Source organism: Melospiza georgiana, chromosome 2 (genome assembly GCF_028018845.1).
Source record: "Melospiza georgiana isolate bMelGeo1 chromosome 2, bMelGeo1.pri, whole genome shotgun sequence".
Lineage (NCBI taxonomy): Eukaryota > Metazoa > Chordata > Aves > Passeriformes > Passerellidae > Melospiza > Melospiza georgiana.
This window is the reverse complement of record NC_080431.1, coordinates 109,429,585-109,443,078: the sequence shown is the minus strand read 5'-3', so window position 1 is coordinate 109,443,078 and position 13,494 is coordinate 109,429,585. Positions and strand designations below refer to the sequence as shown.

Genomic DNA, 13,494 nt, shown 5'->3' with positions numbered 1-13,494 from the left:
TCTTGAGCTCTGTCAGGCTTGGTGCTGTGACCACTTCCCCTGGAGAGCCTGTTCCAGTGCCCAGCCACCCTCTGGGTTTAGAACCTTTTTCCAGTATCAGACTAAACCTCCCCTGACACAGCTTCAGACCATTCCCTCGGGTCCTGTCACTGGACACAGAGCAGAGATCAGTGCCTGCCCTTTGCCTTCCCCTGACAAGGAAGCTGCGACTGCAGTGAGGCCTCCCCTCAGTCTCCCCCAGGCTGAACCCAGCGACTTCATCCCCTCCTCACACAGCTTCACCATCCTCATTGCCCTCCTTTGGATGTTCTCTAACAGCTTAATGTCTTTTCTGTATTGTGGCACCCAAAACTGCCCCCAGCACTCAAGGTGAGGCCCCCCCAGAGCAGAGCAGGGCAATTCCCTCCCTTGCCTGGCTGGCCATGCTGTCCCTGATGCCCCAGGACAGGGATGTCCCTCCTGGCTGCCAGGGCCTTGCTGGCTCACACCCAACTTTCCATCAACCAGAACCTCCAGGTCCCTTTCCCTGGTGCTGCTTTCCAGCCTCTCATTCCCCAGTCTGTCTGTACATCCAGGGTTGCCCCACCCCAGGTGCAGAATCCAGGATTTTCCCTTGTTGAATTTCACATGGTTGGTGACTGCCGAGGCCTCTCATCTGTCGAGGTGTCTCTGCAGGGCCTCCCTGCCTTTGAGGGAGTCAGCAGCTCCTCCCAGTTCTGTATCACCTGCAGACTTGCTCAGTGTCCCTTCCAGTCTGGTGTTCAAGTCCTTTATGAAGATGAAGAGCCCAGGGCCAAGGATGGAGCCCTGTGGAGGCCCTTAGTGACAGCTCCCCACTCTGATGTCCCCCCATTCACTGTAACCCTTTGTGCCCCATCTGTGAGTCAGCTGCTCACCCAGCACATGGTGTGTTTTTCCAGCTGGGAGCTGAACATTTTGTCCAGAAAGATCCCATGAGAAATAGTATTGAAAGTTTTACTGAAATCTAAAAAGATTACATAAATTGGCTTCCTTTGGTCAGCTAACTGGGTTACTATGTCATAAAGTACTGGAAAGCTCTGCCTGGGGATGTGGTGGAGTCACCATCCCTGGATGTGTTTAACAAAGACTGGATGTGGCACTTGGTGCCATGGTTTAGTTGAGATGTGAGGGCATGGGTTGAACTTGATGGTCTTGAAGTCTCTTCCAACCTATTTGTGATTCTGTGTGAATCTGAAAAGAAAATTAAATTTGTTCAGCAGGACTTTCCCCTCACAAACCTGTGCTGACTGTGACTCTGTGGTCCTTCAGGTGTTTTTGAATAACTGATTCCTACCATTAAATAATTCTGGACTCATCTTGGACTTTTGCACTGGGTTTTTGTGGCCAGGTTGTGGTAGCAGGTGTCTCTAGGGGTGACTTCTCTAAGAAGCTGCTAGAAATTTACCCCATGTCTCACAGAGCCAAGTGCCAGCCACCTCCAAAACAGACCTGCTGCTGGCGAAGGCCAAGCCCATCAGTGGCAGTGATAGTAGTGTCTGTGGGATAAAGTATTTGGGAAGGATGTGGGAAAAAATTTGCTGCACAACAGTGGCTGGGAAAGAGGAGAAGAAATCCGTGAGAGAAACAACTCTGCAGACACCAAGGTCAGTGCAGAAGGAGGGGGAGGAGATGCTCCAAATGCCAGAGCTGAGATTCCTCTGCAGCATATGGAGAAGACCGTGGTGTGTCCCTGCTGCCTGTAGAGCTCCCCAGTGGAGCAAATGCCCACCTGCAGCCTGTGGAGAACCCCGTGCCAGAGCAGGTGCATGCCTGAAGGAGGCCGTAACCAATGTGAAACCCCTGCTGGAGCAGGCTCATGGCAGGAATTGTGAACTCTGGGTGAGGAGCCCACGCTGGAGCAGGTTTGCTGGCAGCACTGTCTGTTCCCCAGGGACTGACTCCTGTGGGAGGGATCCACTCAGGAGCAGTTTGTGAAGAGCTGCAGCCAGTGGGAAGAGCTTGCGTTGGAGCAGTTTGTAGAGGACTGTCTCCCGTGGGAGACTGCAGAGAGGAGCAGGAGAAGGGTGTGAGGAATCCTCCCACTGAGGAGAAAGCAGCAGCAGAAACAACATGTGATGAATTGACTGAAGCCCCCATTCCCCTGCTGCTGCTGCAGGGGAGGAGGTAGAGAATTTGGAGAGAATTTGGGAGTGAAGCTGACCCTGGGAAGAAGGGAGGAGTTGGGGGATGCATTTTAAGATTTAAGATTTATTACTCATTATCCTCCTCTGATTTGTTTGGTGATTAATTCAGTTGATTCTCCCGAGTCGGGTCTGTTTTGCCTGTGACAGTAACTCGTGAGTAATCACTCCCTGTCCTTATTTCGACCCATGAGCTTTTCTGTTTTCCCTCCCCTGTCCAGCTGAGCAAACTGAAGTCAGTTCCTCTCCTGAGGTTACATTTAGGTAAATTTTCAGAGAATTGATGCTCTCAGAGACGTGCAGTGGCGCTTACACTGATTACTCTAGCACATTCTTCATACTTGTATCTAAGGAGAAGCATTTAAGGAATTTGGTTAGCAGGCTTTGTTCTTAGAAATATTTTTGCCTGGAGACACCATCATTGTATTTGTGTATTCTATCATTTCAGTGTCGCTTGTGAACTGAGTTCAATTAGGTTTTTTTTAAAACCTCAACTCATTACAAAATTATTTTTCTGCATTTTGGCAATAGTAGAATTAGAGCACAGTGCTGGGTTTCAGGGCTCCTACGCAGAGCCAAAATCCCACTTGCAGTAGGTGCTGCTTTCAGCTCTTAGTCTTCATTTCTGTTTTAAAATTGCAGCAGTTTTTAAATATATATATCTGTATATGCCTATATATATCTATAGCACTTCTTTCCTGCAAACTTCATAGAGAACAGCATTTTTGTCTACTGGGGAGTACTCTAAAAATGCGTGTTTTATAGAAGGCCTGCAGAAGTAAAGGTACAGCCTACTTCTCAGTGTCAGGAATAAAACACTTCAAAAAGGGAGATGTACTTAAATTTTAGTTCTTTTCAGTTCATGAATCAGCCCAATGAGTATTAAGACATTAGGATATTAAACCTAAAGAAGAATATGGAAAATAGCAATCCTTAAAAAATAAATGCTTATGTGTTGTGTTATTTAGTATGTGGCTTTATCATTTCAGCCTTCAAAATTGTTGTGAGAATGCCAGGTGTAACTATTGCTCCAAGTTTTTTTAAATGTATGGATTCCTTTGATAATCACATCAAAGCATGATGACTTTCTTGTCTTGCTGCTTTTAAAGATCTGATCTTCAAGTGCAAACCACATCAGGACATCGTGATATCAATAAAATGAGATGTATTCACAAACTTTTCTTGGAAATGCAGCAAAAGAAAATATTCAACAACTTCTGCAAGGGGTCTTTTTTCCTTTAACTGTATGCAGACTAGATTAAATATATTTTTTTAATGTGTCAGCCAACAGCAGCAGGTTACAGAGAAGGTGATCTTTGCATTCTGGGAGGACCGTTTATACTTTTTATTACCAGCCATATGTTGAGTTTTCCCTGAGTTCAGTTTGTGACCTCTAGAGTGCACTTTCTCCTGCCTATTAATTGTCACTTCTGTCCTTCAACTAGTTACTTATTCCATGTTGTCTGTTATACTTTTCTTGAAATCTGGCAGTGTCTAGTTCAAAACATCCTAACCTTTTCTCTTATTGCCTTCGAGGCCAAAGAAATATTTATATAAGTGACTTAGACTTCAAAGTAAGCTAGAAACCACTGCTCACACAGATTTTGGAGTCAGTTTTGGAATTTTAAATAGAAAAGTGTAAAAGAGTGGCAGAGAACCCACAAGAAGTGCAAAGCATAAAATGGTGTGGTTTATTTCAAGTAAAGCTTTCCAGATCACTGCAGGGTGCCAAATATTCAGCTCTTCAATACCTATCTGATTGTCTTGTGTAAATTGGTCATTTACAGGACCTTCGTATCTGCATTTAGGAAATAAATATGCAGTTCTGTGTTCTGGGAGAGGACCCCACACACACATTTCTTAAGTCTTGGTGGGAAAGATGAAGGAGGATCTTAATGTGATGAAGGCCAGAGCCTTCCTTTTTCGCACAAAAAGAGGTTCCCTAAAGCAGAACGTGTTGGCAAGCGCTTTTTGCTTGTTAGGAGATAATTGTGTGTTTCAAACTTCGGGATAGGACAGGAGGTTGATGAAGAGTGGGCTGAAAGGCTTTTCAGAAGATGCTGTTTATTAATGGAGGAGCTTTCACAAAGTGGAATGACCCATGTTTAGCAGTAGCTGCATATATAATTATGCTGCCACTCAGACGCCTGAGGGGTTCATTTAATTACCGTTGATTCGTAGTCTCAAAGGAACTGAGAGTTCAGCCTAAAGCTCAGTTATAGGTGTTTGAGGGCTGTGCTCCATTTTCAATTTGACTAATGAATTCTTAGAAGAAAAACATCCTTCTGAGACGCTCAGGAACAGATCTGATGTTTTTCCAGGATTTAACACTGATCTTAGCATAGCTATATTTTTTATGCTAGAAGGTTAAACGTAATATTCCAAAATACTTTATTTTAATAAATTTCTATATGCTAGTGTGAAAAAAAGCTAAAACTCCAATAAAACTCAGCACAAAATCATGGAGTCAAAGTTAAATTTCTTGGTGTAATAATAGGGATAGCATTCCAAGGTTTCCTTGTTCACTGTAGCACTAGGTATGTTAGGCCCAGAGGACAAAATTTTCAGAAGTGCTTAAGGGATTTAGTAGCAGAAGTAAGTCCCTATTGATTTCCAATGAAATATATACTCTTGAAATTCTTTTGGCAATTACAAAATCCCAGCGTACTGTCCAAGCAGCATTGCAAGCCAGCCCTGTGGGCAGCTAAAGTATTTCTCATCTCCCACTAGGACATCAAAGGGGCAGTTTCATCCTGGGTAAAACAGGATACTCAAGTGTGAATTTGCCAAATGTGCCCTTAAACAGGATCAAGTTCTAAAAAAATTCCTGTATGGTGTTCTGCATTTAGCTTCTGCTCATTATGTAGCGTTTTTTTCAACGTTATGAGGAGATGCTGCTCACCAGCACTCAAGAAAACACATTTTTTATTCCAGTGAGAGAAAAACTGGTCTTGCAGTTGAGTCAGTTAATTTTCTAGTTTTGTGAAGAATTTCCTGGATGATTTTGGGCAGTTCATTTTGGACCAGATGCTACTGCCTTGGGTCATATTCCATCGTGCTGCACTGTGTGACTGCTCATGGTGTGAGCAGGATTAACAGCATCTGGGCTTCAACATCCCCATTGCTCACACCCTGGAAATTCACTGCAAGGAAATTCACTGCACTTCCCACAGGGAAGTGTTTCCCTGTGGCAGCCGGAAGATCATCATCAACTATCTCATCTTTCTGATTTCTTTTGTTCTTCTTCCTGCCTTACTTTGTGAGCCAACATCCCATGATTTTGTGTGCCCTGAGTGTGATGCTGCTTGGTGATGTTAGTTTGCAGAAGTTAAGAGCTGAGAAAGGGAAGTTCAGTTTTGCCCTGGACATCTGCATTTCAAAATTCAGCTGACTTAAATTGGAGAAAAAAGAAATTTTAAAATGTCTGTGACAAAAATTTCTGTTGCATGTTGACTAATAAGTTTAAACATGTCTTACTCTGTAATGCCATAGGGGTATTGATAATTATAAATGCTATTCAGAATTAAAAATTTATTCATTTAATTAATAAATATTGAAACAGGACATTTAGTGTTTCCAGAACCTTCTTTTCACTGTCCTCACTAGAGGAAAAGTGACAGAGAGGTTAGTCACAGTTCAGCTCTGATTTGTTTGAATATTCCTTGTGGAGTTTGGTTTGGTTAAGATTGCTGGACTTCTCTAAGAAATGGGCAGTGCATCTCTGGAAAGCTGATGACCTGTGCTATGGTGAGAGCACATTTGGTGAGTGCAGTAATCAAATATTAGCCTGTCTATCTGTAGGAACATAAAGCATGAAATACATAGTTTTCACTGGCATAGCAATTTGTGTAATATTTCCATAGGACCCAAGAGCATAATAAGTACTTTACAGCTAAAAATGAAGCAGATACACACTGGTCTCTAAGGCCACTGCTAAATAACAGTGCATCTGTAGGAATTCTGAAACCAGTCTTGCATGTGACTTTCAGAGGACATTTTACATCCTCTGGCCGGGCACATGAGCCGAGTACAGTGCTCTATTTACTTTTTGGATGTGGGTAATACAACCATGTTTCACTTCGGTCTTTATGGGTGTGTATTTTTTTTTTTTATTTCAACAGTGGATCTCCTGAGTCTGTCTGCTGCCTGTGATGCCTTGGACCAGCACAACCTCAAACAGAATGACCAGCCAATGGATATTCTGCAGATCATTAACTGCCTGACCACCATTTACGATCGACTGGAGCAAGAGCACAATAACCTGGTCAACGTCCCCCTCTGCGTGGACATGTGCCTCAACTGGCTGCTGAATGTCTATGACACGTATGTACGGGGGCTCAGGACAGGGGAAAGCTCCAGAAACTTTTCCAGTAGCACAAGGGGAGGGGAAATGTGTGTTGAGCTGTTTGCCTCATTACAGCATGGGTGGCTTGGAGCTGGAAAAAAGGGTAGTTGAAATGAAAGTTTAATAAAACTAATGGTTTAATGGCTGCATTTAGATGAATCAATACAGCCCTTGGTTAGGCTTACAATCTTAGATTTACTAAGCTAGGTAATGAGAGAGCTGGAAAACAACTGTTAAAGCAGATTTTTTTGTTCAGACCAATTCTGTGACTGCATGTCTGTCCACAGTAGGTCATGACTTTACATGGCATTTTAATTTATTTTGATAAAGAAATTCAAGAGAATTATCAAGCTGCAACAGAATGAACACTGTATAAACTCTTGCCTGTCTATACCTCTGGATGTTTAACCTTTTCAAGTATGTCAGTTTTCCATAGCTTTCAATCTGTCATTCTTTTTCAAAGATGGAAGAGGATTATCTCTTGTCTAATGTGCTTGCAACCCTTAGCTGTAAGAAGATTTGAGAAATATTTAATTCAAAATTTAATTTTAAAAAGTGTACCCATCAGTATAAACACAACAGACTAAATATACCTGAAGAAAATTTATGGGTATTCCTTTTAAGTGGGTTAATGATAATGCTCATGATGTATAGGCAAATGCCAACATAAGCTCATTTTAGAATAAGCCATTATATTTGTATTTGGAGAATTTAATTTTTAAAAAGTAATTTTTGTGTTTTTATGCTTTTTATAAGCCACTTCCAGCCAGACATGCTCATTTCTGTGGTGGAACAAACATTTACCTGTAGAATTGGAAGGTCATGGGACAATTACTGTATTGCCGTTGACATTTTGATCCATACTGTTGTTGTAGGGCCATAACATTGTTCTTCCATCCACCCTTTGTCAAAGGAGTGAAGCTTCAGTGATCACCTGCAAAAGAAAAGTACAGATTTGTACAGATCATGTCTTCCTGAAGGATCACCTCCAATTAGTCAGTTTTTTGTGACATCCCCTGCAGCAGCTGCAGTATCCTGTGGATTACCCTGATTACATTATACTTCTTTTAGTTTACCAGGTCTAGGGAATGGGGCTTTATTCATTCAAGAGCCAGGTTTTATTTGTTTAATCTGCTTTGGCTGGCACAGAACAGTGATCCACTTCTTAGTTACCATGAACCATAAATAAGACATAGTTGAGGACTCCCAGTTAGTGAAAACAAAACATGTGTTGGGGATATTAATCTGTATCAGTCACATAAGAGGCAGAGAGGGAACTAAAGGTCATTCCACAGGCTGCTCCTAAGCTGAACTGTCCAGTTTGCATGTGGCTTGTGCACTAGCCATGTCCAGTCTAGCTTTCTCTGTGTTGCACTGTGCTGCAAATACAACATCAGAAATTTTAATTGTCTGCCTCCAGGCAATTCCCTAGGTGTGCTGGGGAGCTGCACATTGCAGGGCACAATGGAACACAGAGGTGTTTTTATGTGTGAGGAAAGCTTGTAGCTATTTTACCAAAATTCAAGTTTAAATTGCACTGGTAAGAGAGGTGACCTTGGGGTTACGTGTGTTTAGTTTTCATTGTAAACTTAATAGGCAGAGATCAACCAAAGTTCAGAGCGCTACCAGAGACGTTTAATTAAATGTACTGCATCTTTACTTTTCTTATAATTGAAAACTGTCATTTGTAAAGATATTAATCAAATTCACAGTCAATGACTGATCTAATTATGGGTACAGCTCTGCAAATCCTGCACATTTCGGATTTGTTTTAATTGATCAGTCACTCATGCTCATTTGCAGTAGCTTGCTAAATTATTGGTTTGACTTGGGAGGAGAGGAGAGTGAACTGAACAACTCATGATTCGTACAAGTTTCAATTTAATTGCCTTGCAGAGCAATCATTATTCTATATTCTTCTCTTGTATAATTTGCATGAGTCTGGTATTCATCAGGAGGAGTTTCTCAGGGCACAGATGATAATTAATTTGGAAAAGATTTGAGGGAGAGGAGTGAGAGGACCAGAGTGTGGAATGCATAGGTAAACTACAAATGCTTCTTATTCATGATGAAAAACGCAAGATTCTTTAATAAAAAGCTGCAAATTCTAAATTTGGTTTTGTCCACAGGTTTCTGTCTGTACCTTTTATAGGGTTTGCAGGGGAGATGTGTGGGTAAATGAGCACTACTGGCTCCTCAGCTCTTTCACAGGATTAAAAAGACCCCATGCATCTTTACCTGTGGTGCAGCCTGATGCATGGCCATGGCCTGCCTCTACATGATTCATCTTATTCCCAGTGGGGGCCTTGCTGGTGATACTTCAAAGCTGTTGATAAGTCTCTGCTTCAAAAATGTTGGGTTTAGGCATTAGCCTCCTGTTTTGTGTATGTCTTTGTTTGCAGTAGATGTTACATATTTAAAATGCTATCAGAAACACAAGTCTGGGGGGGAAGCCAGCAACTGGGAGTAAATTGAGTTAAAGCAGATGAGTGAGAGAAGATGTGAAGGTTTGTCAGTGCATTGCCTGCAGCTCAGAGGAGGATGTTGTTCTCTCTGTCACATTAGAAAGCAGTAGTAGTAGTGTGGGCACGTTACATGGCAGGAGTGGGCATGGGGGAGAGCCTGACAGGCAGCAGGGGCTGCTTGGAGTGTCCCAGCCCCTTGGCACTGCACAGGAGAGCTTTGAGCACTGCCAGGAGGAGCTCAGAAACCACCCCAAGGTGTTAATGGCATAACTGTACAGCCTGCCTGCCTTGCCATGATTTCTAGGCAGGCTTTATCTTTCACCTGAACATATTGCAAGTGTTTCTGTCACTGCACACTTCTGGCAGAGGCTGCTTTTTCATGCTTGGCTTCCTGTTGCCTTTTCAGGCAAGTCAGGGCATGGCTGACAGACAGTAAGCAAAGACTTTCTAAAGGCGACTGTTACATTGGATTTCTGGTGGAAGTAAAGCTATATTGTCTTTGGCAAGAGGACTAGTTTGCTGTTCTGTCAGGGACCTCATCTCCTCTGAGAATCACTCAGCAGCAGTTCATAGAGAAGCCTGTTCAAGGAAGCATAGTGAAAAGACCCTTTACTCACTCTTTTTATAAAAAAGGAGATGAGTAGTTATTTCTGATCGAGACCATTTCACGTGGAGTTGCTACAACCTCACACTGCAGTTCAGCTATGCCTGTGAAGCCGCAGCAATGTTTTGTTTTTCTAGCTTAACTAATAACCATCCAGCTTGAGTCTTGTCTGTGAGATTTAATTTATGAAGTCTACAATACTGCAGTGAACTTGGTTATAGTAAACAAATTATGACATGATTGGATTTTATTATCAGCCAGTGTTTCTTTTCCATTAGGGGTCGAACAGGAAGGATCCGTGTCTTATCTTTCAAAACCGGTGTCGTGTCCCTCTGTAAAGCACACCTGGAAGATAAATACAGATGTAAGTCCATGTAATTATTTTGGGTTTACCTAATGTTTGTGTTCCTGTTTTATTCCTCCTGGTTTTTAATTGAAAAAAACATTTAAATAGCATACAGAAACATTATTTTAGATATTGCAGATGCAAAGGGTATTGTTTCACCTTGTATTTTTAAGGTAGTTGTTCTCTGTAGTTTTAGGCAATTTAGCCCTGCAGTTGCCAAACATTTTTGATCACATCCCTCCCAGCAGAAAAAATTTTGCCCATGCACCTCCAATAAATGTAGATCTATTTATAAATTATGTACATGTACTGCTGTACTAATATATTGTCTACATTACAAAGCATACCAAAAGTAGAAAGTTAAGAAGGATGTGATAAAGATTAAATAAACACTATTTTTAAACTTTCGATTGAATTTATTATCTGTACAAAAAGTATTTCTTTACTGAGCCCTGATGGATTGTCTTGAACACTCCCTGAGGCACAAGAACCCCTTTGGAGGCCACTGGTTCAGCACACCTTTACACACAAAAATGCATGTCTACAGGACACTTGCATAACACTATTTTTAAATATATTAACTTTTTTTAATGATTCCCACATTGTGGTCAGTCTTATTATGTACATTGTGTTTAAATATAGTTGCTACCTTTAAATAAATAAGGACTGAAGGTGGGCAAATTTTGCATATTTTAAGGGGAAATACTTGAAAAAATTTCACTTGCAGTCTTAGTTTTATGTGACTGATAAGTCAGTTCACTAATGAGGTTAGGATCCAGAAAAGAATTACTGATAAATGTAGTTCTCAAGAGTAACTTTCTTGTTGAATTAACTGGTATCACTCATTCAAGCACTTAAAAATATGACTGAAAATCCAGCCTTTAGCGTTTGACCCAATACCATAGCAGTTCTTCTTCAGTTGTTATCATTTTACTCTCTACTAATGCAAGCTGAAGAACTCTAAAGAGAAAACAGACAGTACCAACAGTGGGGTCTCTGCATGACAATGAGTAATTGGATCAGATTTTAGGGCAATCACAATGAATGTCACAGTTTAGATTTCTAGATGTTTAGTGTGGGTGTTGAAAAAATATTCAGAAAATATTTTAAAAAATTTAGTACAGATATTTTTCAAAATTGTATTTCATCTAAGATCATCAAAGATATAAAGGAAAACATTTATTCATGTTTTAGATTCTCCTGCAGTGTGTGTGCACAGTAATGCATAACCTATTAAGTGTCCTATAACCTTGCTGAGGACATTTAATGTTTTCATGATGGGGAAATTGAAAGCTGTATAGCTGTAGGAGGGGAAGGAATTGTGTCTGTCCTGCTGTGGAGTGGCTTTGCCATCCATGCTGAAGTCATAGTGCAGTTGCCATTATTATTGCTGCAAGTATGCAATGACTTGCACCCCTTGCAATTTTTTGTCTCATTTGTGCAGCAAATGAGTTGGTTGTGCTAGAGCACGAGTCTTAAGGCTTGCAGAGATGATGGAAGCATTCATCCCAGAATTATTCATTATAAAACTAGACTTTGCAAGAGTGAAATTCATGTAATTAAAAAATAATCCTTTCTCTATCTGTTCCTTTATTCCTTTGGAAGAAAGCAGGTGTCTAAGCAGTGCTAGGAAAGTTATCTCGAGCAGTGCGGAAGCACCTTTATAATTGTGTCCCTGGTGTTGGGTAAAATATTAAAGTGACTCCAAAAAAAGAGCATTATTTTATTCTAGCATTATTTTGCTCTCTCTTTTATTTTTAACTGTTGAAAAGTAGGGTGCATTTATTCAGATAATGTATTGTCAACAGAGATGTTGCCAAATAAATATTTCATTTAACAATAGACTATTTCTTCTTTTTATTATGAATTCTATAACCTCCTCAATATATGCTTAGTATAATTAATCCCCATCAAATTAAATTGAGCTTATGAAGGGATAATAATTCTTTCCTATAAGGATTCTCTTCTAGAATGATGCAATAACAGAACATGGCATCAAATGACATTTCACTTCAGAAGCAAAAAATTAATACGATATTAAAATTTCTAATAGCTGGCAGGTTCTACCGTATTGTAATTTTTATTTTATTTTAGAAATTCTCTTGAATTAAAAGATTGTCATATATCAAAGTTAGGCAGCTCTTGGTCATCATTTTAATTCATCTGGAAGAGAAATGGATTCTCTGAGTTGCTAAGACTTGAAAAGGTGCTCTATGTTGTATGATATTATTTTACCATTAAACATTATTTTCTATACATCTGTGTTGTGGCTTGAAGATCCTGCTGTTTAGTAGCTGTGTTATCGAGTCTGCTTCTATTACCAGAAATGACACAGGTGCTGTGTTAGAGTGGCCTTTCTTCCCAGGCACAAGCCACTAGCACTATTAAAAATTACCACAAGACTCACATTTCACAGAAAAACCCCAGTGTTTATGGGAACAGAAGCAGCCAGATGGAAGTTTTATTTGTGCTCGTGTCCTCCAAGGCTGTTGACCGCACCTGTGAGCCTGGGAAACAACACAAATCTGGGCTGCTTGCCACATCCTGATGGTGATGCTTGACCTCTGGTGTCCTTCTCCCTCCTGCAGACCTGTTCAAACAAGTGGCGAGTTCCACTGGTTTCTGTGACCAGCGCCGACTGGGGCTGCTGCTGCACGACTCCATCCAGATCCCGCGGCAGCTGGGCGAGGTGGCCTCCTTCGGGGGCAGCAACATCGAGCCCAGCGTCAGGAGCTGCTTCCAGTTTGTAAGTCTGTGTTTTGCTGGCTCTGAATTTCCCAACTGGTATTTATCTTGAGCTTGCCTGTACTGCTGAGGAGGGTTGAAAATCTGGGATGAGGATTAGGGGGCTACTGTGGTTCATGTGACATCCAGAGAAGGGTGACAAGGCTGGTGAGGGGCTTGGAGCACAAGCCCTGTGAGGAACGATTGAAGGAACTGGGGTTGTTTAGCCTGGAGAAGAAGAGGCTTAGAGGTGACCTTATTGCTCTCTACAACTTCCTCAAGGGAGGTTGTAGACAGGTGGGGGTCAGTCTCTGACATAACAAGAGGGCACAAGCTACATCAGGGAAGTATAGGTTGGATATTAGGAAAAAAATTTTCACCAAAAGAATAATAAGGTACTGGAATGCTCTTCCCAGGGAAGTGGTAGAATCACCATCTCTGGATGTGTTTAAAAAAAGACTGGACATGGCACTGGGTGCAATAGTCTAGTTGAGGTGTTAGGGCATGGGTTGGACTCGGTGATCTTAGAGGTGTCTTCCAACTTCATTATTCTGTGATTCTGTGGTTCTGTGATGGTAGTGGCCATTGCCTTATTAAACTGTTCCTTTGACGAGGTGTATTTTAATTAGTTCAGAGGGCAGATAATTGTCATTGGGGCTCCTGTTGGAACTGAACCCTTCAAACAGTGTAAGTCTTGGTTGCAGCAGCTCCTGGCTTTATAGTTTTCTATTGCCCAGCAGTAGATAACTGTTTGTTACTGCTATGTGGGTGAACAGCAGTGGTTTATCTGAATTTTGGGCATGTACATAGCAGTGACTGCCAGGTGCCCAGGGGAGCAATAGGCAACT

General features: G+C 41.4%; 1 protein-coding gene across 1 annotated transcript in view; it reads left to right on the top strand.

The window, feature by feature from the left end:
• DMD (dystrophin) overlaps nucleotides 1-13,494 on the top strand; it is a 1,043,539-nt gene that overhangs the window by 977,722 nt on the left and 52,323 nt on the right. The window contains 3 exon segments of the mRNA XM_058043463.1: nucleotides 6,284-6,485; nucleotides 9,855-9,940; nucleotides 12,511-12,668. Of these exon segments, the coding sequence (XP_057899446.1) occupies nucleotides 6,284-6,485; nucleotides 9,855-9,940; nucleotides 12,511-12,668 (446 nt within the window).